This window comes from Orussus abietinus, unplaced genomic scaffold (assembly GCF_000612105.2).
Source record: "Orussus abietinus isolate OABI.00-Male unplaced genomic scaffold, Oabi_2.0 scaffold481, whole genome shotgun sequence".
NCBI lineage: Eukaryota > Metazoa > Arthropoda > Insecta > Hymenoptera > Orussidae > Orussus > Orussus abietinus.
This window is the reverse complement of record NW_019394635.1, coordinates 1-23,072: the sequence shown is the minus strand read 5'-3', so window position 1 is coordinate 23,072 and position 23,072 is coordinate 1. Positions and strand designations below refer to the sequence as shown.

The 23,072-nt window shown below is 41.1% G+C and overlaps 1 protein-coding gene across 1 annotated transcript; it reads left to right on the top strand.

Moving 5' to 3' along the window:
• Positions 1 to 3,694: 3,694 nt before the first annotated feature.
• On the top strand, positions 3,695 to 20,233 carry LOC105702742 (ubiquitin conjugation factor E4 B). Its single transcript, XM_012430556.2, has 9 exons — positions 3,695 to 4,581; positions 5,843 to 6,142; positions 8,342 to 8,761; positions 9,401 to 10,279; positions 11,199 to 11,695; positions 12,058 to 12,205; positions 13,563 to 14,249; positions 15,091 to 15,412; positions 17,689 to 20,233. Exons 1-9 carry the CDS (start codon positions 4,558 to 4,560, stop codon positions 17,751 to 17,753), a joined length of 3,342 nt encoding a protein of 1,113 aa, XP_012285979.1. The 5' UTR covers positions 3,695 to 4,557; the 3' UTR covers positions 17,754 to 20,233.
• The last annotated feature ends 2,839 nt before the right edge of the window (positions 20,234 to 23,072 follow it).

Here is a 23,072-nt window from a genome sequence, read left to right as displayed (position 1 = left end):
CATTAATCGGTTAAGTGTAAGTGCTGTACGCACGTGTTCGCAGGTCTACCTGTTAAATGTCTAAATGTGGTTTAATTCCTCTGTACTTTCCTTCATATAAACGGCTATTACGTGATCCTGGTTTGCCGAGTTTGTGGGGCGGATCTTGTTCTTGCTTTCTCGTTGATTGAGTAATACGTGCGTACGACTCGAATGCGGATTCTGTATGTGATCGTTGATCGATATTTGTTCATTTTTTCCCTGATTTTCTGCGTAATTGTTCCCGTTAAACGCTCAATTAGAGATTTCTCGATAAAGCGATAACCCGACCTAGAATTTAATAAAGGGTCCCCAGATAGACAAAGTGATGCAAAATTTGCATCAAATTTGCCTCATAAAATATCATGAAACGAGTCATGAGGGTGTTGCTTATGAGTCCTCATTTGGAACTCATATAAAATACTTAAATATGAAACAAAGTTAAGTACATGCAATGTCTCAATGTTTGTCCGCATATGTACAGCTAAATTTATCTCAAGCTTTGCTGATAAACAATTGCAGCGTCTGTGGCTCATATTTTAGCCATGGCGTGACAAATTTGCCGAAAATTTGTCTTCAAATTTATCGTGTAATGTGCGTACATATATTGCGGATATTTCATGCAACAATGGTCTACAAATTGTTTGTAAATCGGTTTCCCTCATCGTATGATGGTCATGAATTTCTATCTGGGTCGTTAGGTGCCTTTCTTGTTCACGTCCTAAAAACGATACAATCTTCTCCGAATTTTTTTATAATTGTACGAAAGTGCCTGAAGGAGCTGGACAGTAAATGATGTCAATTGTTTAATATTCAAGAAATTATATAATAATAAAAGGGTATAAGTACCTTTTTTGAGCTCGCATACGATAATAGTACACTTATATAAATATTCTTATATCGACTGTACAGAAGCATTCGACCGTGAACAATGAATACTGAAAATTATTTAACGTTTTACTCATAAATATTAAGTGGTATTTAAGAAATAAAAAGATCGTAAGGGATCATAAGTATCGCTCCCTTAGTTCACGACCTAAAACGGCCACAACTATCTGCAAAAGTATTTATTTATCGATTATACAAAAGTGTCTGAATGAGTAAAACATAAAATAATGCAAATTACTCGATATCAGAAAAATGATAAAGCATCACAAATACCGTGCCTTAGATTATATCGTAAAACGGTACAGTCCTCTCTGAATTTTCTTATACTAACTGTACAAAAGTGCGGGAATGAACGGAATACTAAGTGCTGGAAATTATTTAACATCTGAAAAATGTAAAAACTGATAAAGGGCCATAAGTACCTTATCCGAGTTCACATCCTAACACACTGTACAATCCTCTCCGAATTTTCTCATGTCGACTGTACAAAAGTGCCTGGATACGCCGATTATTAAATAATGCGAATTTACCTTGCGCTTTAAAAAACATTACAATTTGTTACCTAAAGTTAAACATATGGAACTGTAAATTCCGTTTACATGGCGTGCTGTCCCATGGAATGTACAAAAGAGTGATATGTAAATTACATACGACAAAGTTGAAACACAGAAGTTCTGTATACTTAACGAATGCTAAGATTGTATACTTTTTATTCGCGCAAATTGTATCGGGTTTATTATATGTTTATCTGTACACACGGGCGGATTATTTGCATAATTGTCGATCGATGCCCAGTGAGAGATTTTTCCTTATCGAGCGATGCCACTGAAATTGATCGAGAGACATCGTAATTACAAGTTCAAATGCTAAGAGAGTACAATTATCTCCCCGAGAGTACAATTTTAACAGCTCTCCTCCGGCATGTCGACTGTACAAAAGTGCCTGAACGAACGGAACGAGAAACACAACTCGAATTATTTATATTGCGCTTAAAAAATCCACGACCCCATTATTAGGACACGGAATTATTTATCGCGTTTACATGACTTACATGTTTCATAGGGTATACAAAAATGTATCCAACATGGAACATACAAGAGCCGTATACAATCTAATAGGCTGTATGTAGATTACATATGCTTGTAGAATTTATACACGAGTTCCATGTGTCCAGTGAATGCGAGATTGTGCATTTTTTACGCGCCCAATTTCTATCAGCTTCTTTTCTACATACTTTTCTGTACACGCGAATACGTTACAATTATCATAAAATGGATTTTACCTTCGCAGATGCCTTCGACAGTCGTCGAGGAGTACTTCACGAGCGATCCTTTTAGAATAATACAACTTAATAGCGTTTTACACAGTACGATTAGATGTCCAACTGTTACAACTTGTACATTTTAACAATGGAGGGTGGAAAGTGAGACCGTGTAGAGACGAATGCCTTTCCTTATATATTTAATAACATATATTGATTCTTGTTAACTAGTATCAATCGGGTGATAACGTGCGGCTGGATTCCGGTTATTTATAGATACACCTTCCCCTCAATTTCCGCGGTTATATATAAATAGTACGTTAACCAACGGATGGCGGCGCTGTAATCATCTCTCCATCTCTCTTAATCTTATAGCGATATATAGCGAATTGCATTCTTTCTTTATCTTACCCACAATACTCGCCTTTCTATATGCGTCTCCCTTCCTCGTATGTGAAATATCGTTGGCTAACACACGCGATCTCTCTTTTACCCCCACTTCTGGTTTGTTAGCCAACTTTTAGAGCATCAAGCGCTAACATAGGATCTGGGCTTCTAAGGGACTTCTGAATTCTTTGGCATAATCTGGCCTGGTTAAGAAAATTATAGTGCGAGTTAAAAAGTTGGAATATTTTTATAAAACGTTTGCCCGTACTAAAAAAACAAAAGAGGGAAGGGAATGCAATTTAATACGTCAGCGCTGCAATAAATCACGTCCATGGACGTATATATGAACCATTCATTGAGTGCCGCTCGCAGAACGGTGAGAGAACAAGAACTATGGTAAATGAGTTGAGGTAATGAGTAAATGAGAATACGCTTCTCTGCGCTGGTCGCGTGCGCAGTAAGTTCTTGACAGTTGGTTGACAGCAATATACATATTGACATACGCAAATTACTCTTTATTGCGCACTCCTGTTGCACAGACAAGCGTACACCCGATTGCCAACGTTCTCATTGGGTGCATTCGGAGGAGACAAGCGGTTACCGATGAGTTGGGAACATGTTGCGATTTTCTGCCGAATGGACTGTTCAGTGATGATAATATGACAGCATCCAGTGTATGTAACCCAACCTCCTTATAGCACTGACTACTAATATAATTATTTAGGCTATAAGGAAGGTCTTAACACTCATGAAATTTCAATTTTTATAACAAATTTTTAAAAAATTGAAATATTTTGGATGTCAAGACCTTCCTTTANACTACTAATATAATTATATTAATTATATTAATTATATTAGCAGTCAGTGCTTACAGTACATGTACGTCGTGTATTATTTCAGCTATTTCATTACCTGAACGATTTTGCACCTTTTCGTTACATACATCAACAATTTCTATAGATGATATATTTTTAGAAAAATATTCGTAACAGAATGAAACGTCTGAAAAAAAACACTCACATGTTCAACTTGACTGACAACTTAACTTGTAACTTAATTATTTATTTATTATTAGTTTTTTGTTCTATATTAGGAAGATAGAATACATTAGATTAAGGTTAAGTATACATTTCGAAATAACGTACCATTTTGTAACATTTTATGCACTTCTGCACTCTCTACTACATCGTACTGAAGACCGTTTACTTCATACATTTCACTGTAATAATTGATTTTATTTGCCATCCTTGCTTCTTTAACTTGAATTTACACGGTTTGAATTTGAATTTGATCTACCCAACACGTTGAGCGCAGGTAGCGTAGAAAATTTATGATATATAAAATGGCGTCTGATCAGTAAACATGTTGAGTGAACGTACCCATTCAGCAGATGAGCGCTAACCGATCACTCAACAGTTGTCTCCTCTGAATGCACCCAATACCTCTCAACAATTTTTTATTTACAAGGTATGTACCTTTATTTGCAATATTACTAGACCGAAAGTGCTAGTAATCTCGTTCTTTCATATAACGAACACGTAATTCGACGAATAAACCCACATGAGAAGAAAGTGCGAGAAGTGAGCGTTCTCGTCAAAATGACGTAATAAACGCCCTGGTCTCTAGTCTCTATGGACAAAACGAACAAACCTTCTGTCGACTACTCTCGGCTATCTTCGGCCGCGCTCGTTACGCTACTGTGGCGCCCTCGCAAAGTTTTATCCTACAACACGTCCAACTGCGGAGACAGCGATTAATCCACTCCGTGAGCGGGCGCGACACAGCTGCTTCCACGTCCAAACCCATAAACCCCAAAACAGATGTGGAGTGACTGTCCAAATTTCTGACACATCCGAGCCAGCGAGTTCGACGACTGAGAGCTGCTTTCTCTCCAGGCGTCGGAGGTATCGGAACGCGCACTCGGCTGGCGAGAATCCACGACGCGGACCCACCTCCGAGCATCGCCAGAACGTCCCGGAGTTTTGCGCGCAACGAGTCTCGATATGAGCGAGTTAACGCAGGAAGAAGTGAGTGCGACATTCGGGGACACTTTTGTCCTTGCGTTTACTCCCTTTGCTTCGGTGCGGGTCTGTATACGGCGTGTTGTCTTTTTTTCTCTTTTGGAGCTCCTTTTTCTGCGCTTCTCGTCTCTCTCAAACTTCGTTCTCAGAGTATTCTCGTATAAATACGACAATTACAAGGGAAATAAAAAATGCTATCACAGAAAATTGGAGAAGAGCGAAAAGGAGAGATTGAATTTTTCATGGAAATTGCATGCTATGAGAGGCTTGTTTTCACTAACATTATATAACTGCGATCCAAGCCTTGGCTCTTCGCAGCAGCTTTGTTCAAACGATCGCTGCGAGTATCTGAAAACTGTCGAGAGAGGGAAATCGGAGCATCATCCCGTTGTGGTCGTTTGGTAAAATGTTAAAGACCGGTTCTCTGCATCTTTGTTTTATATGAAGAGAAACGTGGACAAAGGAAGTTCCTTAAAGGGAGCGGATGCGTCGTTGGAAATAGTTTCAAGAATTGGAACGGTCAAAGGAAACGCAATTGTACGCTCCTTTGTCTCGTCTCTTTATTAATAAGCATTACATAATGAGAGGATGATTTGGAAGTTTTAATATTTAATAACGTAGTGGGAGAAGAAGGTAAAAGAAGGGAGAGCGTAACAAAACATTTGCGGTTGTTTGTAAATATCGGGGTGGCATTCCCTTTGTGCCATTCTTTTAAAAAGCTGGGACCTCGTGGAGTTGGCACAGTTTCAAGAAGCAAACAACGCGGTCGTTGCTCGCATCCTGGCTGCCTAACGTTGGCGAACACAAAGAATCGGGTGTTTGTTTTTGAATATCATTATGGAAGGATATTTAACCTCAAAAGATACCCCTGTTCGTGAGAAATACAAAAAGAAGTTTTGTTTCCTTTTTCATAAAGCACTAAGGACTGTTTGTAAGCTATAAGCTTTATATATTAATGATAAATTGAAATTGAAACAAGTAATATTGGGCTGGCTGAAACATCCTGCGACACATTATAATTTCATTTCTAAAATTGTATAGAAAGCTTTCAGAGAAGCATCGAGAAGCTGTCCGATAGATGAGTACAAGTTATAGATTGAAATAGAAAATATGACTGAAGTTGTAAGTAAATAAGTAGAAATCAATTTCAAAATTGTGTCGTCAGTGTCATAGGAATTTATAGCCAATCCAGTACATTTATGATTTTGAGGTTAGTGCTCACGATACAACAATGCTGTAGATGTTTAAGTTATGTTTGTTCTTTCAGATTCGGAGAAGGCGGTTAGCCCGTTTGGCCGGTCTAGAAACAAATTGCCCTGCAAGTTCGAGTAGCGATGCTGGTGCCACGTCTCCGAGTATGCCTGGTCCTTCAAAAGTGTCTCCGGGACCCGTTAGTTCACCGATTGTCCGGCAAACGTCGCAGCAGCCACAGCAGCAAGAAGCCCCGATGGAAGTCGAGGACAACAACGAAAAACAATGCAATATGTCTGGGGTTGACGTGGATTCTGGTATAGAGAATATGGAGGTTGACGAGTCCGACAGAAAAGAGGTTGCACCTCGATCAAGGGTACTTGTCTTAATTATCTCCCTAAATTCATTTATTTCCATTAGATATCCAGACTCATATTATCCTTTAACTACAGACACGGCTAGACCCGATCATACACCCCATTCAGTTTTCTCTTCATACTTTTTATTAGTACAACCTCTCCATAACTTCTATTAATTCTATTTGGTTGCCACAATACTTGAGGTAATGTGAAAGAGGCGTCAAAGATGTTTCGTTTATGAAACTTTTCTCTGAGCTGGGTGTACCGAATTCTGTCAGACTTTACAATATAAATTTGTAAACTATAAGGAAGGTCCTAAAACTCTGGATCTAACAATGACTAATTGTATTCAGCGGGTCGTCCGAGGTCCTTAATCGCGTCGATCGGAAGAAGGGACATTTATGGCCCCTGCAGTGAGGGAATTTCCGTCCGCGGAACCTTCGAATTTAAAAGAATGAGTACAAAGTTTATTCTTCAATAGTTTCCCTTTTTCGTAATTCTCGTGACCGTGTCATAAACGCTAATCCGCTCCAAGCCCTCGCATCTAGTTGAAAAATGTGATGTACAATGGCGGACATGAATGCCTCCCCCGCAGATACGGCATCGCCTGTGTAGGTTGGGAGGGCATTGATGTCTCCCAGTGTACATACCTTTACCGATGTACCGTTAAATCTTAGTCTACGCCCTCTACCTCACGTTTGGGGAAATTTCGGGCCCCTGTTTCTTTCCACCCATGACAAGACAGCCGACATCTTAACTGCCTGCACTAATCGCGATGCATTTACTTAAACCTCTAGCTAACAAACATAATTCTCTAGCATCAGATCGAAACCAGTCTTCGAAGAGTCAAAAGAGAGTAATGAAAAATCGGAAGGATCGCGACCACCTCAGTCATAATATCAAAAAAAATTGGATCCTTGCGCGTCAAAAGCAACCAAGGATCGCTTAGGATAGCATATGCCAACAACACATTGCCACACAACGTTGCGTGCAATTTGCATAAACAAAATTAAACAAACCTGAAAATTCATGGGCGTAAAGATCTTCCTTAGGACCTCCATATTTACGTGGAGAAATTTCAAACGATTCGGTACATCCAGTTCGTAAAAAAAGGGCTTAACCCATTTACCCCTTGCATGCCACTTTGGTATCACCTTAACCTTCCCTAAAAGACTTAACAGTCATACGGTTTAGTTGTTACTTGCACTTTACAGTGAGAAAATTAAGGCAATCACCGAGACCCCGTGTACATGTTCACGTTACTAAAATAGCATGTCTGTTGTTAAGGGATATCATGCGACCCGTTACTCATTTCATTATTCATTTAATCTGGAAACAGGTATACAGTAGACTCCCGTATAACGCGAGTTCTTACAAAGCGAATCCCTATAACGCGCCAAAGATATTGCAACTACTGTTTTCATACAACGCGCTAATTAACAAAACACATTATATACGTGAAATATTACCGTACAGTACGATTTCCTACAACGGGAATTCATATAGCGCGTAACGTATTGAGGTAAAATGAAACGCCCCTCAAATCGATCGATTAGAATAAGACACTTTTTTTTTTTTAAAGGTATTGGATCGAACTGTCCAAAACTTTGACACTTGATTCGTAATCACCTAGGAATTATCCGGACCCTTTAAAAATTTCAATTTTCGAAACAAATTTTGTTTGACTTAGCCTAGACCAGAACCAACATGGCACCGAGCTCTCACATATTTCGATCGATATACAATTATCGAAGGCTCTGATATGAGAAACGAAAGTGTCATGAGAATTTTCCGACGATTTAGAACACTTTGGTAATCGATAAACTCGCATTTGAACGGGATAAAGGCAAAAAAAAGTGTTGTATGCGCTTCTTTGCTAAAACGATGGTAATACGAGGTCTCGGAGTGAAAATTTAATTGACCTGGAAATCACAGATGGCGCAGGGGGTCCCTCCGCAGTCAATTAGGGCCCCAGAAGGCATAAATCCAGAGGATTTCTGGAGTTTTACTTCGATTTCTTTATCATTATTGTACGAAAACGACAGGTGGAATATGCCATTTGGTACAATACACAATATAATTCGACCCAGCGGTCAATATAAAAACGAACGTCGGCAACGTAGGCATTTAGAAAAATCATCTTTATCTACGTTGATCAAGTTCCTCGACGTGTTTCACTTCACCTTAAGCTTATCGCTGTTATTTGACGCTTTCAGACGACGAGTTCGAGTATAGAAGTGACGGTGGATCAGATACACACAGTGATATCGCGCGTGCTCTGCGTTTCGTGGAAAGAGCCTGCGGAGGGAAGCATATACTTGCCGGAAACAGCAGCGGTAGTCGAGGTGCAGAAGGTGACAGAAGTGACGGAAATTGTCAGCCAAGCCCTCATGGAGGTCCTCTATATGTTCACGCGAGGCGCCGATCCATTGGAGGAGATATTCGTCGACCCTCCCTCGGACGGCGAAGATAGTCCCGTCAATCAGGCCAGTCCTTTGCTGGGCATCGTCGTTGCTCCTCGCTCGGTGCCGACACTTTCCATGCCCTCTGGCACCAAGTCTCTTCAGCCGAGAAGCCTGGTCTATTTACTCGATTGCTACTCAAGAATCGCCGTAGAAGAGAGAAATCACCCCAAGGTAACCACACTTTTTCCTCTACTTCCAGTTAACCCTTTGAACACGGAGCCATTTCGACATATGGGCGAAATTCGTCTAGCCGTGCAGGCAATATTGGACCAAACGTCGGACCCCTTTAGGCGCTTTTAGTAGCCAAAGGGTTAAAAGGATGTGAAAGCGGCATCCGAAAACTCAATCGTTCGTAAAACTTTTCTACAAACTGGTCGTACCGAATCGTTTCAAACTTCACAGCGTGAATATGAAGACCATAAGGAAGATCCTAACAGCCATGAAATTTCATTTTTAATAAGAGGTTTAAAAAATACCTATAAGTCAATTTTTAAACAAATTTCATGGGTGTCAGGACCTTTCTTACAGCCTTCACATTCACGTTGTAAAGTTTGAAACGATTTTAGTTCAGAGAAAAGTTGCATAAACCGCTTTCGCGTCACCTTAACACATTGTTTATCAGCGATGAATGGCTTCCGATGTTTATTCGGAGGTGAATGGCGATCATGGGTATCGAAAAACCTATTAATAGGCTTCCGGCATGTAATGGGTTATGATGACCTCATGTTCGATGACCTTAATCTACATGAACCTAAAAATGAATTCCATGCGAAATCTAGATTGGTATTAAATCATATTCTTTTTATATAGCGTTCCAGCGTGCCTCCGCTGTCCGATGCACTAGCTACTTTACGAGCACAATGCGTGCAGCACGCCAGTCTGGTGCTCCAGGAGGTGATCGGAGTGAACACGACGTCCTCTTCGAGTTCGAACTCGTCGACGCGGTGTTCTTCTCCCCTGCTGTATCCGGTTCTCTCCCAGAGCCTCCCTCGGGGCTTCCTGCACGAGCTGGTGGCCCGCACCCACTCCAATCCGCAGACCTTCAACAGGATCTTCACGCCCCTTCTCCAGGGTTTATACCTCTCGATGCAGCAGGCCAGCCTGGTGGGCAACACCCATCGGAGACCCATCGAGGCCCTGGAGGAGCTCATCGAGATTCGCTGCGGAGCCCAGGGTAACGCTCGACCGATATGTCGACTTATAACCCACCAGGTGCAGTTCCTGCCCGAAGCGATGACCACCGCCGTGGGCAGGGAACTCACCAGGACCTCCTTCTTGGGGCCCTTCCTCTCGGTGTCGGTCTTCGCCGAGGACCAGCCCAAGGTGGCGGAGAAGTTCTTCAGCGGGAATCCGTCGACCGACAAGTCGATGAACTTGACCCTGCAACAGGAACTCGAGAGCACCAGGACGTCCCTCCACAAGATGATGCACGCCATCCTGGCCAATGGGAACTGCCGGGAAACTACCCTGGCTTATCTCGCTGCGCTGCTGAAGTACAATAAAAAGCGAGCGCAGATCCAGGTCGAGGAGTTTGCCCTCGCCGGGGATGGGTTCATGCTGAACTTGCTCTCGGTCCTGCAACTTCTTTCCGTCAAAATCAAACTAGACACTGTCGACACGCTCTATCCGTTCCATCCATGCAGCTTAGTGGAGATCAAGTACGACACCAGGCTTAAACTCTCTTCTCAGGTATTTCTTTTGTTACTTTTTAATGTTTAAACGCGTTCAATGCCACTGTGGTCATCGATATGCAGTTTTGACACGTTGATGGTGGTCACCAGTGCAGAGCGATTGCCGTTCGCTGATGATCAACGTGGCGATCAACGTGTTAAAGTACATATAACACGGTGACCGATATGCTATGATTGTTTTAAAATATATATAATACGCAATTACTTACATTTACATGAATATTATTTTTTTTTTTAGAGTATCAAGAAGGCATGATAAATTGATAGGCAATGTAATGTATTTTTATTTATAAATTTCAAAGATGATTACGTGGGTGTATTACAATGAAATGTATAAAAACATGGGAAGCAGAGGTGAAGGTTGCTAAGGCAATTTCCGCAGAAAATAAATTTCTTTGTATAATTCTTGGTAAATTCTCGCCAAAATTTCTTCGCTATCTGTTCAAAGATTAACTGATCTTTATTGGAATTCCTAAATTGACGTACAATTGTTCCTTGTATTGTTATCATTATGCATTATATAATGGTGTAATACACACGTGCAATCCTGAGAGTTGCGTAGCTCAACAAGAAATGCTGAATAATTGCGACGAAATTCAACATTACGAGGCATAATTCCCCTGCTGGGGAACAAAAAAAATATATTCTATGCTTTATATTTTTGAGCAATTCGATACTATAGTTCTATATAGTATTCTCTATTATTCCTTTTAACATTAAATGGTCTAGGTCATATGAACGAAGAGTCTGTCAAAATACTTGGAGCATCAAATGTATTAATTAACTGCTTACTTTTGGCTGTTGGATTTATATTAATTCTCATATTTCAAGGTTTAAGAAAATTCTATCTCTCTTTATCACCTCAGACAGAAAAATCTAGAATTCTAACCTTTTTTCCCATTGTTTGGTCCCTTCAGGAAGTGAGAACATGGCTCGAGAAGATGGAACGTTCCCAGAAGTGGACCGAGGCCAAATTCCCTACGCAATGCTGGTTCCTGACGCTTCATTGTCATCACGTTGCCCTGTTGCCGGCACTACATAAGTACCAGAGAAAACTGCGAGCTCTTCGAGACCTCCAAAAGATGCTCGATGAGCTCCAAGCTACTGAATCCCAATGGAAGGACGCTCCTTTTGCGAGTCAAAACAAGGAGCTGCTTCGAAGGTGGAAACAGCAGCTCAAGAGACTCGGCAAGTCCAAATCCTGCGCCGATGCTGGCTTGGTCGACCCAGTTCTCCTAAGAAGATGTCTGCACTTCTACACTTCGGTAGCTGAAGTGCTTCTCGGACTGCTCTCTGGTTCACCAGGGAACCTCATCCCGGAGCTACCTCTGCCTCAGGAGGTGCCTTATGAGTTCGCTGCCCTTCCTGAGTGGTATGTCGAGGATATCGCCGAGTTCCTTCTATTTGTCCTCCAGTGAGTATTGTGTTTGAGATTCAATCGATTGGAATTAGTCAATTTATGAAATTTAAGTATTAAAAGAGTTAGTAAATAGTTAACCTCAAAGTTACTTTGTAAACATTGAGAGTCCGTTGCTATCTTTTGAGGTTATGTTCAACAGTTTTCCGTTTGACATTTTTACATCTTGGCACGTGAATATCGGAACTAGAAGAACGCTTATCTGATTAAGTAATTCTTTGACAAATGATATGGATTAATATCTGAGATGAAGGATGGTCTAATCTCAATAATCTTAAGAAAATCAAGTTGTAGCGTAACCCACCCCCGAATGAAAGTTGGAGCTTGAATTAAATTGAAGAACTTTATCATCGGAATAGATTCAGCCCTGGAGTGGTAGCGAACAACATGGACAACTCTCTCATCACCTGGCTGCTGGTCGTCGTCTGTGCACCACACTGTATCAAGAACCCATATCTCATTGCAAAGATCGTCGAGGTTCTCTTTGTGATTAATCCTGGCGTTCAGGTACTTAATTAAGTGTAGAAATATTTCTTCCTGAAGAAGACTCATCTTTTATTCATTTCTTGGATCAGTGAAGCAATCGTAAAGGCCTGTGTCCATGATCAAAAACTTTGTTAAATCTTTTACTTCGTCTTGGATGCCTTAAAATGGTGCTATTACTCTCATAGAACCGTATTACAATGCTGCCTTATCATTTAACCAAGCATTATGCTCGTTAAATAATGAGTTCAATTACTACATACACTTTATATCATTACGAGGATACGTAACTTTATATATATATTTAATTCTCCATTTATAATATTCTCTATTTATAATAGGTTACTTCATATCTATTTAACTTTCCATTCTTGAGCAGTTTTCTATCAAACGTCGTTGATCAAGGCGCTCGTGCCGACAAATGAACATTTGGCAACATATCTATTTGATATAGAACTTTGACAAAGTTCTTTGATCATCGACAGAAGCCATGTCAAAGTTTCGTATCAAAGTTTTTCATAGCGTCGACGATCAAACTTTAAGCAATACGCCTATTTGACATAGAACATTGACAAAATCCTTTGATCGTCGATACAGGCCATGTTAAAGTTTCGCGTCAAAGCTTTTCATCCAAGGCGCTCGTGTCGACGATCAAACTTCCAGTAACATGCCAATTTGATAAAGCACTTTGACAAATCTCTTTGATCGTGGACACAAGGCTGGCTGGTAGAAATAATCGACAAGTATATGCCAGAGGATATTAACTCCTTGACATAGAATGACGTCTGGGAGACGCTATTCATTTCATGTGCCATTGCAGACTTTAACGTCTCCAAGACGTCAATAACTGTCTCCGGCCAAATTAAATAGTATTTTTCAGACGCATCAAATTCCGTTTTATTTGTATGTCAAGGGGTTAACAGAGATAAGCGGGAAGTTGTTTCATGCCATTGTAAAAAGCGAGGCACGGCCCTAGCGCCGGGAAACTGCTTTCAAAGGGGCGAAATGTTCTCTATCGGTAAAGAAAAACACATCTGCAGATTCCAAATACAGCACTGTACCAATAGGATGAAGTTATCGCCTTTTCGTTTTCAGTATCAGGGTCAATGTAGATTGGGAAAGAAGACTACGACTACCAAATAAATTTGTTACGCGTGGGTGGTGGAGATTTCAGCGCGGTCCCCATGTATACCCTGTTGTACCGATCACGAAGATTTCGCCCCTTTGAAAGTAGTTCCAATTTTTACAGGGGTGAAAGGGGCGTAGAGGGCGCCAGTGGGCCATCCCTCGCTTTCAAGCAGTGGCGTGAAACATCTCCCTGCTCATATATGATATTAATTTATATTCAGCTTCATGGAACAACCCGACAAACTCGTTTCAGGGGAAGACCGAGTCGCTGCACGAGCAGGTGATGTCCCACCCGATCTCGAGGTCGCACCTGGCCTCGTACCTGATGAAGTTCTACACGGACGTGGAGACGACGGGCTCGAGCTCGGAGTTCTATGACAAATTCTCGATCCGCTACCACATAAGCGTGATCCTTAAGTCGATGTGGGACAGCCCAGTGCACAGGGCGTCGATTGTCAACGAGAGCAACAACGGGAAGCAGTTCGTCAAGTTCATCAACATGCTGATGAACGACACGACCTTCCTCCTGGACGAGAGCCTGGAGTCCCTGAAGAGGATTCACGAGGTGCAGGAGCTGATGTCGGACCTCGAGTCCTGGTCGGCTCTCTCCCAGGAGCAACAGCAATCCAGGACGAGGCAGCTCACCGCCGACGAGAGGCAGGCCAGGTCCTACCTGACCCTGGCCAAGGAGACTGTGGCGATGTTCCACTACCTAACGGTGGACATCACCGAGCCCTTCCTCAGGCCCGAACTCGTCGGCCGTCTCGGCGCGATGCTCAACTTCAACCTGCAGCAGTTGTGTGGCTCCAAGTGCAAGAACCTCAAGGTCAGGAAACCCCAGAAGTACGGCTGGGAGCCCAGGACCCTCCTCAGTCAACTCGTGGATATTTATCTGCACCTCGACTGCGATAACTTTGCAGCCGCTCTGGCTAGTGACGAGGTGAGCTGGGATTTTTCGTCTATCTTTTAAGGTGAAGTGAAACACGTCGAGAAATTTTATCGACGCCGGTAAAGGTGATTCTTCTAAATACCTACATTACCGACGTTTGGATTTATATTGACAGCTTTGTCGAATTGTATTGGGTATTATACTAAATGGCATACTCCATATGTCGTTTTCGTACGATAATTAAAGAGGTATCGAAGTAAAACTCCAGAAACCCTGCACTATCTGTGATTTCATTGTCAACTAAATTTTCTCTCCGAGACCTTGTGTTACCATAGTTTTAGCACAGAAGCGCATAAACACTTTTTTTTTTGTCATTATCCCGTTCAAATGTGAGTTTCTCGAATACTACAGTGTTCTAAATTGTTGTACAATTCTCCTGACACCTTCGTTTCTCATATTACAACCTTGAATAGTTGGATATCAATCGAAATATGAGAACTCGCCGGCATTTTGTTTCTGTTCTAGGCTAATTAAAAAATGTTTCTTTCGAAAATCCAAATTTTGAAAGTATCAGGAGAATTTTTAGCTGATCACGAGTCATGTGTCAAAGTTGCGAACAGTTCGGTCTAATACCCTTAAAAAAGTGTCTATTCTAGTCGACTGATTTCACTTCACCTTAAGCGTTGATCGAGATGCTTAGAATCGAATCTACGCAATTATTAATGCGATGGAGACACGCAATTTACTTAAATTTGCGGATTTATTAGTGCGATGGAGACACGCAATTAGTGGATCCGAATTCGATAAATCCCGGATTGGGGAGTACGGTGGAGGTATAGGGAATATTTTCGTTTTATATTTATACGAATGGGAACATATATATGTATTACAGCGGTCGTTCTGCAAGGAGCTCTTCACCGACGCAGCCAACCGGCTTGAGAGATCGGCAATCAAAACGAGGACGGAGATCGAGCGATTCGTGGCTTTGGCCGAGCGAGCAGCCGTCATCGCCAGAGACAACCGGGCCCGAGACGAGGACTATGGCGATGCTCCAGAGGAGTTCCGAGATCCTCTTATGGACACCCTTATGGAGGATCCGGTGAGACTGCCCTCCGGCATCGTCATGGACAAAGCCGTCATCGTCAGGCATTTACTAAACAGTGCGACGGACCCGTTCAGCAGGCAGCCCCTCAGCGAGGACATGCTTAAGCCCGGTAAGCTTTACTCCGATAATATCAAAATTATGGGTAAGAAAAAAAAAAGAAAACTTCAGACGAAGTGAAACATTGAAACGATTTGTCAAGGGGTTATACACCACTTTGACCCACCCAAAAATTACGGTTTTTCAAGAATTTTTTTTAAGAATTAAAACGTTTTTATCCAAATTAAAGCACAGTATGGTATTATACTACTATTAAACAACAAAATATATTTCTTTGTATGTTTTTTATTTACAAAAATGGCGGCTTGAAACGTGCGGTGGGCACGATAACTTAGTCCAGGCTTAAGCTAGATCAATGAACGAGAAAGAATTAGTTTCCGTAGCCAAAAAGCTAGTGAAATACGTAGCCGTTTTCAAAAATATGCATTTTTCACAAAATGGCATCGATTTGAAAGGAAAAACGTACGTACTTTGCCCTAAATTTCGTTAATTAATGTTGCATAAAAAAACGCGAATATCAATACATTGAAAAAACCATACGTATTTCGCTAGATAAACATATCACGAATAAAATAAAAAAGAATCAAGACGATTGATTGAAAATTAGCGGAGCTAGAGTGCCCACCGACTTTTAAAATGCAGTTTTAAGAAAAACGCGTTTAAAGTATAAACGCGTAAAATAAACGCATACAAATTTTTTTGATTTTTTGAAGATTTCAAAGTGGTATAACCCCTTAACACGTTGAATGCCACGGGGGTCACCAGTGAGCGGCGCGCCCAGATTCATAGAAATATATATATATAACTTAAGCAAATGTCAATACTTATACATTTTTATTATTGCTATTGTTAATGCAATAGTGTGAAGAAATGGATACAGTATAAAACATCTAAAAAAAGTTTTATTTACACTCAAAATATATATTTATTATCCGCGCATATTACGAACGAAAGTAACGCGAAGTTGCACTCCAACGCCACGGGGGTCACCGGTGGCCCCCGGCGCAATTACTACGTCAAAGATCGTTATCGATTGTAACTTACCCGTTGCAGATGATACTTCAATATTATATGTATCGTATAATAGAAAATTCATCGTGGCATTCAACGTGTTAATAAGTGTCTTGAAGCGATCTTCTAGCGACCTGACAGGAATCCTTTACGGGAACGTTAAGACGATGCGAAAGAGTCAGCCTGTACATATTTGAGAAGTCAAATCGTTGGGAAAAGTATTCCTCGAATTGGGTGTACCGATTCGTTTCAAATATTACCACGTTAATATGGAGGCCTTAAAGTAGGTCCTAAAACTCATAGTTTCATTTTTCATCAACAATTTATTTATTATGGACTAGAGCTAACGTGGTGTGGTCCATGCACGTTTTCGATGTTTTACGCTTCTTGGAGGGTTAGAATCAAGAATGAAAAGTATCAGGACCTAGTTTGAACAATTTAGAATACCATAGAAATGGAATATTGCAGAGTCAAATGGGAAAATATGGAAAATACTTTCACCGACGATTGCAAGAGAATGCTGGCTTGTCCAGGGGCTGACACGTGTGTTAGAGGAAAAATTTAGTTGCAACTAAACGCCACAGATGGCGACGTTGGTCCGTCAAAATATGAACAGTCGTGAATTCACGGGATTTCAACAGTTTTACATCGAGCTTTTTATCATTACTTTACCGAAGTGACATATGGAATGCTTCCGTTCGTATAAGTCTCAACGTAGACTGTAAAAGACTTCAATATAAATATAAATGTCGGTAACGAGACGCGCCAGCTTATGTTACCATTTGAGTATTCCAAATGGCATTACCACCAAAAAGGGTATAGATGAATTATAATTTATCAACGTCGATTAAATTTCTTAGCGCCTTTGATATTTTAAGGTAATATGACGCCTGAAGACGTCAATGGATTATGAAACTTTTCTCCGTATTAGGTGGACCTAACCTTTTGGAATTTTGCCACGTGAATGTAAAGTTTTAAGAAAGGTCCTGATACTCGTGAAATATTTTTTAATATTTTTTATAAACAATATTTAATCTATTATAGAAATGTAATTTTATGGAACTTTATCAAGCTGTTTTGATACCATGATAGGATTAACAATTACCAAAAGTATGTTTGTCAGATGAATAATAATTATATGGCATTTATTTCCTACAGAGCATTACCATTATCAATGCAATTCAGGAAATTGCTACGTAGCATAATTCGACAGAGTTTCTCACTAAATATATACTTCACTCGACTCTTTAATCATCATGATGGGTGTAGGGTCTTTTCGCTGTCAATCTGATCTAACCCTGGGATGCACTTTTTCAGCGTTGGACCTGAAGGAGAAGATCTCCATGTGGAAGCAGCAAAAGAAGAAGTCTGCAAACGTCTAAGACAGCGCGAATCAAGGGACCGAACATTGACAAAGGTCCTGCTGCGCTTGACAGGTCCGAGAGAGTGCATTTCACTGGTCCGGTAGGTGTATCGAATCACTTGTGACAGGTGACGAAAACGTATGTAGCTCGACACTGAGACCCAGAGAGTATCGGAGAGAGAGAGAGAGTAAGTGACACATAACGGAAACGCAGTAAAACACGGTGCAATGATCTCGCTATTGTGCAACGGTAGCGCTCAATAAATTTACAGTTTTTTATACGACGATAAAACGGACTACAGCTAGGGAACTGCCAACGCGAGCTCGCGAGGGAGGCGTGCCGAACGAAATCCGCTGTAAATAAGAGCTGCGTAGCTGAATCGGAGCCCAACGATGGGACTCCCTGCATCGCTGCCTATGAATGACACCGTCGACCTGGCCTCCCCGTTCCATATAATGCTCTCGCACCGTTGCATGATTGTCAACCTGATGATCTTGTAAAGGGACGTGAACGATACTGGCCAGAGTCGGACGCTTGTTTCTTTAGATAATGAAATAACTAAATAATTAATCGATCGCATGGTCATATTCCTGCTTCAACACTATTAGTTGAACGATGGACGGCTGTTAGGCTGTTTAAAAGGCCTCCGATAGGATCAGATTCTGTTGGAAAGTGAATTCCTATGTGGGAAAGGGCTATTTCAGGGGCTTGTATGAAATTAAGCGAAGGCTCCGAGTGTCTTCAATTTGCTTTGTATGACGTTTTTATTCGCAGAGCTCACCGAGAGGAAGCTTGTACGTAATTTACACGGTCGCCTGGAACGAAAGAATCGCATTAGTGGAAGCGAATCGACTAATGTCAAACGTATATCGAAGGAATAGTTCAATTAAAATGTAAACGAGAGTTTTAGGTTAGGAAAGCTGCGTTCGACTCTGACTCAGATGGTGTCGCGGTGCCTGCCCGTTTATTCCCGCCTAGTGCGCTTGCAGAATATTTCTTTGGTGTCCAGGGACTCGTGAAAACCCCTTCGATGCAAGACGACACCAACATTCCATCCGCAATTATGCTCCGAAGGAGATATGTGAGGTTATGTGGAATCGTGAATTGCACGTAATCGAGTTTGCAGCGTTTTAGAATCAAATAGGACGAGAACTCCTCTTGCTGGAGGTGTGGAGTTGATTGAAGTTATCTTAAGATGTCATCGAATGGTGTACAAAAGTAAGGTTAGAGTTTACATTGACCACGGGTCGAAGCAGACCATAGAACGAAGATTGTTTTCGAGTGATTAGAAAGGAATCGTAGACGTGAGAACCGCGGTTTAATGGAGCCGTACTCCAGAGAGCTCCTAGAAATCTGTGAAGGGATATTTAGCTTATCCAGGGGAGTCGAATTATGTCACTTGAGACGACTCCTTTTATCGACAACTCTTGAGAAATTGTCCACGAAGTCAGGAATCGGACGTCGTTGTTAAAATCGTTGATAGGTCGAGATCGTGTGAAACAGTGACCTCCCACAGCGTTTCTGGAACGTTTCGCAGTACTTTTGAACCATTTATAGTGGCGTGATTGCGAAACATGGTGCGCTCTGTCCAATGTGCCGTCTGGCTGTGCTTCGATGCTGCCCGAAGAGAGAAACTAGGAACAACGCGTAGACACGGTGTAATTATAATGCGATTAAGGGAGCAGGGGCTCCACGAAACCTTTGACAGAAATCCTAACCCAGCCAAGGGACTCTGTACGATTACTTTCTGATACCATGCTCCTTTATGTTGTGATTCCAAGGGACTCGTAGTTCCCAGTCCGAGTAACTGCAGCTCACCCCTTGACCGAAGCCACGTCAATTGTAATCCGAGAAAATTGTAAAATTGTAAAATTGTAAAACTCTTGTCAATGCGTGGTACCCATCCCTTCGTAGCTTCTCTTCGTAATGGAACAAGCCTCGAGGAACTTGTGAGTCCATCAGGGAAGATCTTCCACCTTTCGAAGAACGTTCTGAGCCCATCTGTCACTCCATTGCGTACCAATGTCTGCGAACCTGTTCATCGATGTGATAGTAGTGAAAGATCCTCCTCGAAGCTACGTTCCAGGGCTACGATGCCATGGAAGAGAGGGAATCGATCGAAGAAGTTAGAATGAAACGCCGGCCGGCGAAGGATACGGGCGAAAATCATGTACATAACCTCTAAGCTGCCGAGCTGTCGGGGCGATTTACACGTGTCTCAATACGCGAAGCCAATTCCGAAAGGACGTCTCTTGTAATATAATCGGTTTGCGCCTTTCTCTAGGGCGAGGAGGCTGCCTCGAAACTCGACTGTATATACATTTAAGAATTATACTCTAAGTCGTAAGAGTAAGCGTAGCCGTAAGCGAGGGTTTACACACGATCGGGAAATGCTCCGTAGCGAGGACGAGAGTCTAACAATTAAGTTGAACCTATTATGCGACTAAATCGACCGTAATATTATTTATAGATTGAAAATATAATTGTAGTAAAAGGAACTTGACTGCCTGTCGGGTCTCTGTGTTTTACTTTCTGGTGCGAAGGGTTCTGGTGGTGTCGATATTTCAGGAACATCTTGTATGATGCTTTGTACTGCCTTTAAGAAGTAAGATTGCTTCGAAGTAGTAACAAGGCGTGTGGTTTTAAGCAATTTCTACTTATTCTCTTAATGAGATAGTTGAAGTGGGTGAGTAGATAATTTAAAAATAGCTAGGTTTGTGTTTTACTTTGTGGTGCGAAGGGTGTCAAAGTTGTGTCGATGTTACAGGAACATCTTATATGGTGCTTCGTACTGCCTTAAAGAAGTAAGACTACGTTAAAGTAATAATAAAGTGCATGGCTTTAAGCAATTTGAATCCATTCTCAAAATCAAAACGGGTAAGTCAATAATTTCAAGATAACGAGAATTACTCTTACACTTTGATTCTTTTGATAAGCCTCAAAATAAATTGTAGATATGCGACGTGACGTTCTCTTTTTATTTCCATCGTCCTTTACCGAACTTGGCCGTTGCTGGTCTCATTTAAGATTATAATTACATCGTAAAATAATGTAATTTTCTGCATTATTTTTGCGTAATGTTACTTCGCCGTATTATATTTTAAGAAGTTGACCAACTATTATATCAGCGAAGTGTGTCGATGGATTGTTAATCGATTGTTAAAAAAACATTATATTACCGTTAGTTAATAAAATATTGTAGAAACAAATCGACCGTTAATAAAATACCATTTGATGATAACCAATTTATATTGATTTTATCAACCCTTGGTATAGCAGTTTACTATCCTTAATCGATTGTGTTGCCATCTAACGTAAGAATTATAACCATCTTCAACATCTTTCCCTGTCGTGCATATCGACCGTTAATAAAATATCATCGGATGATAACCTTTTTGTATTGATTTTATTTACCCTTGGTACAGCAGTTTACTAGTCTTAATCGATTGTGTTGCCTTCTAGTGTAACTATTATAACTTTATCTTCAACATCTTTCCCTGTTGTATACCCAGTCGATCAACAGCGGTAACGGTTCAGACCTTAGACCATGTATATCTAGACCTCGCATTGGACCTCCCCCTCCCAGATTTTCAGTAAGCAGAATGGCTTTAAGGTGAAGTGAAACACATCGAGGAACTTGATCGACGTCAATAAAGATTTTTCTAAATACCTCCGTTCTCGACGTTTGTTTTTGTATTGACAGCTGTGTCGAAGTATATTGGGTATTGTACTAAATGATATACTCCACCTGTCGTTATCACACAATAATTATAAAGAAATCGAAGTAAAACTCCAGAAATCCTCTGGATTCATGTTTTCTGCGGCTCTAATTGACTACAAAGAAACCCCCTGCGCCATCTGTGATTTCCAGGTCAATTAAATTTTCACTCCGAGACCTCGTATTCCCATCGTTTTAGCATAGAAGCGCATACAACACTTTTTTTGCCTTTATCCCGTTCAAATGCGAGTTTCTCGATTACCAGAGTGTTCTAAATTGTCATAAAATTGTCCTGACCCTTTCGTTTCTCATATCAGAGCCTTCGATAATTGTATATTGATAGAAATATGAAAGATCGACGCCATTTTTATTCTAGTCTGGGCTGTTAAAAAATTTTTTCAAAATCCAAATTTTCAATGTGTCAGGACAATTCTTAGATGATCACGAGTCATGTGTCAAAGTTTCGGACAGTTTGGTCCAATACCCTTAAGAAAAGTATTTTATTCGAATCAACTGATTTGAGAGGTTTTCCCTCACCTTAACTGTATGGGTGAGTCGCAGGACACGTGGTATATAAATACATTCGTTTACCACATCCACTGCAAGGCGGTCTACATATATATATGGTGTAAAATCTGATTGGGTCTGAGTGCCGTCGACACACGTGGTGCATGTGGTATTCTGTGTTTACCCCTTCTACTGCAAGGCGGTCTACATAAATATATGGTGTAAAATCTGATTGGGTCCGAGTGCCGTCGGCACATGTGGTATTCGAGTTTACCCCTTCTATTGCATCGTGCTGCAACCGTTCGCGAAATATTTGTCATCGGTTTGCATGTGGTGCATGTGGTATTCGAGTTTACCCCTTCCACTGCTATGCGAGATTTAGATATTTATGGTTTAAGGCTATAACCGACATCTACAAAACAATGCCCGAAGATGAGTAATATTTTCTAATTCTATTTATTACTCTTTAGCTTGAACTCTGAAGTGCATTGAAAAGAAATATTATTTAAATGAAGAAACATAAAGTATAAAAAGTGTGCGTGTAGCGGGACACATGACCGAAGTAATACTTCAGCAATCAGCAATTCATTTGCATTATGTAAATACGGAGCTACTGTTCCCAAATTGAAAGGCCCAGCTTCGCAACTTTTCGGGTTTGTTTCTTTTTCTCTTTCACTTATATTATTTCCCATTGCATATGTATACACAGACTGATGTATTCACCAAATTCTTTCTTTCATATCACCTTAACCCTTTCGCCCCCAACGCCGGCTACAGTTCCGGCGTCAGTTGTGTAGTATGTACTCCCTAATGTACACATTCACCCGGCTAGAGAAGAAGCTAAATACAGGCTCGCTCAAGTTAGCATGGATAGCCCTACGTCACCACATTGCTATGACGACTCCCGTCGACCCGCTACACACTATAAATACACACATACGGATAGATGACGTCCGGTGGAGGATGCAGACGGCTAATGCACTTGCCACCTGTTACTAATTTGGGCAGCCGGAGAACCGGCTGAAAAAGTGAAGAACTCCTCACAAAAACTCCAAAACCCTGTACCTCCTCCGAAAAAAATCGCAGCCACTAGCTCGAGAGATCAATTTAAG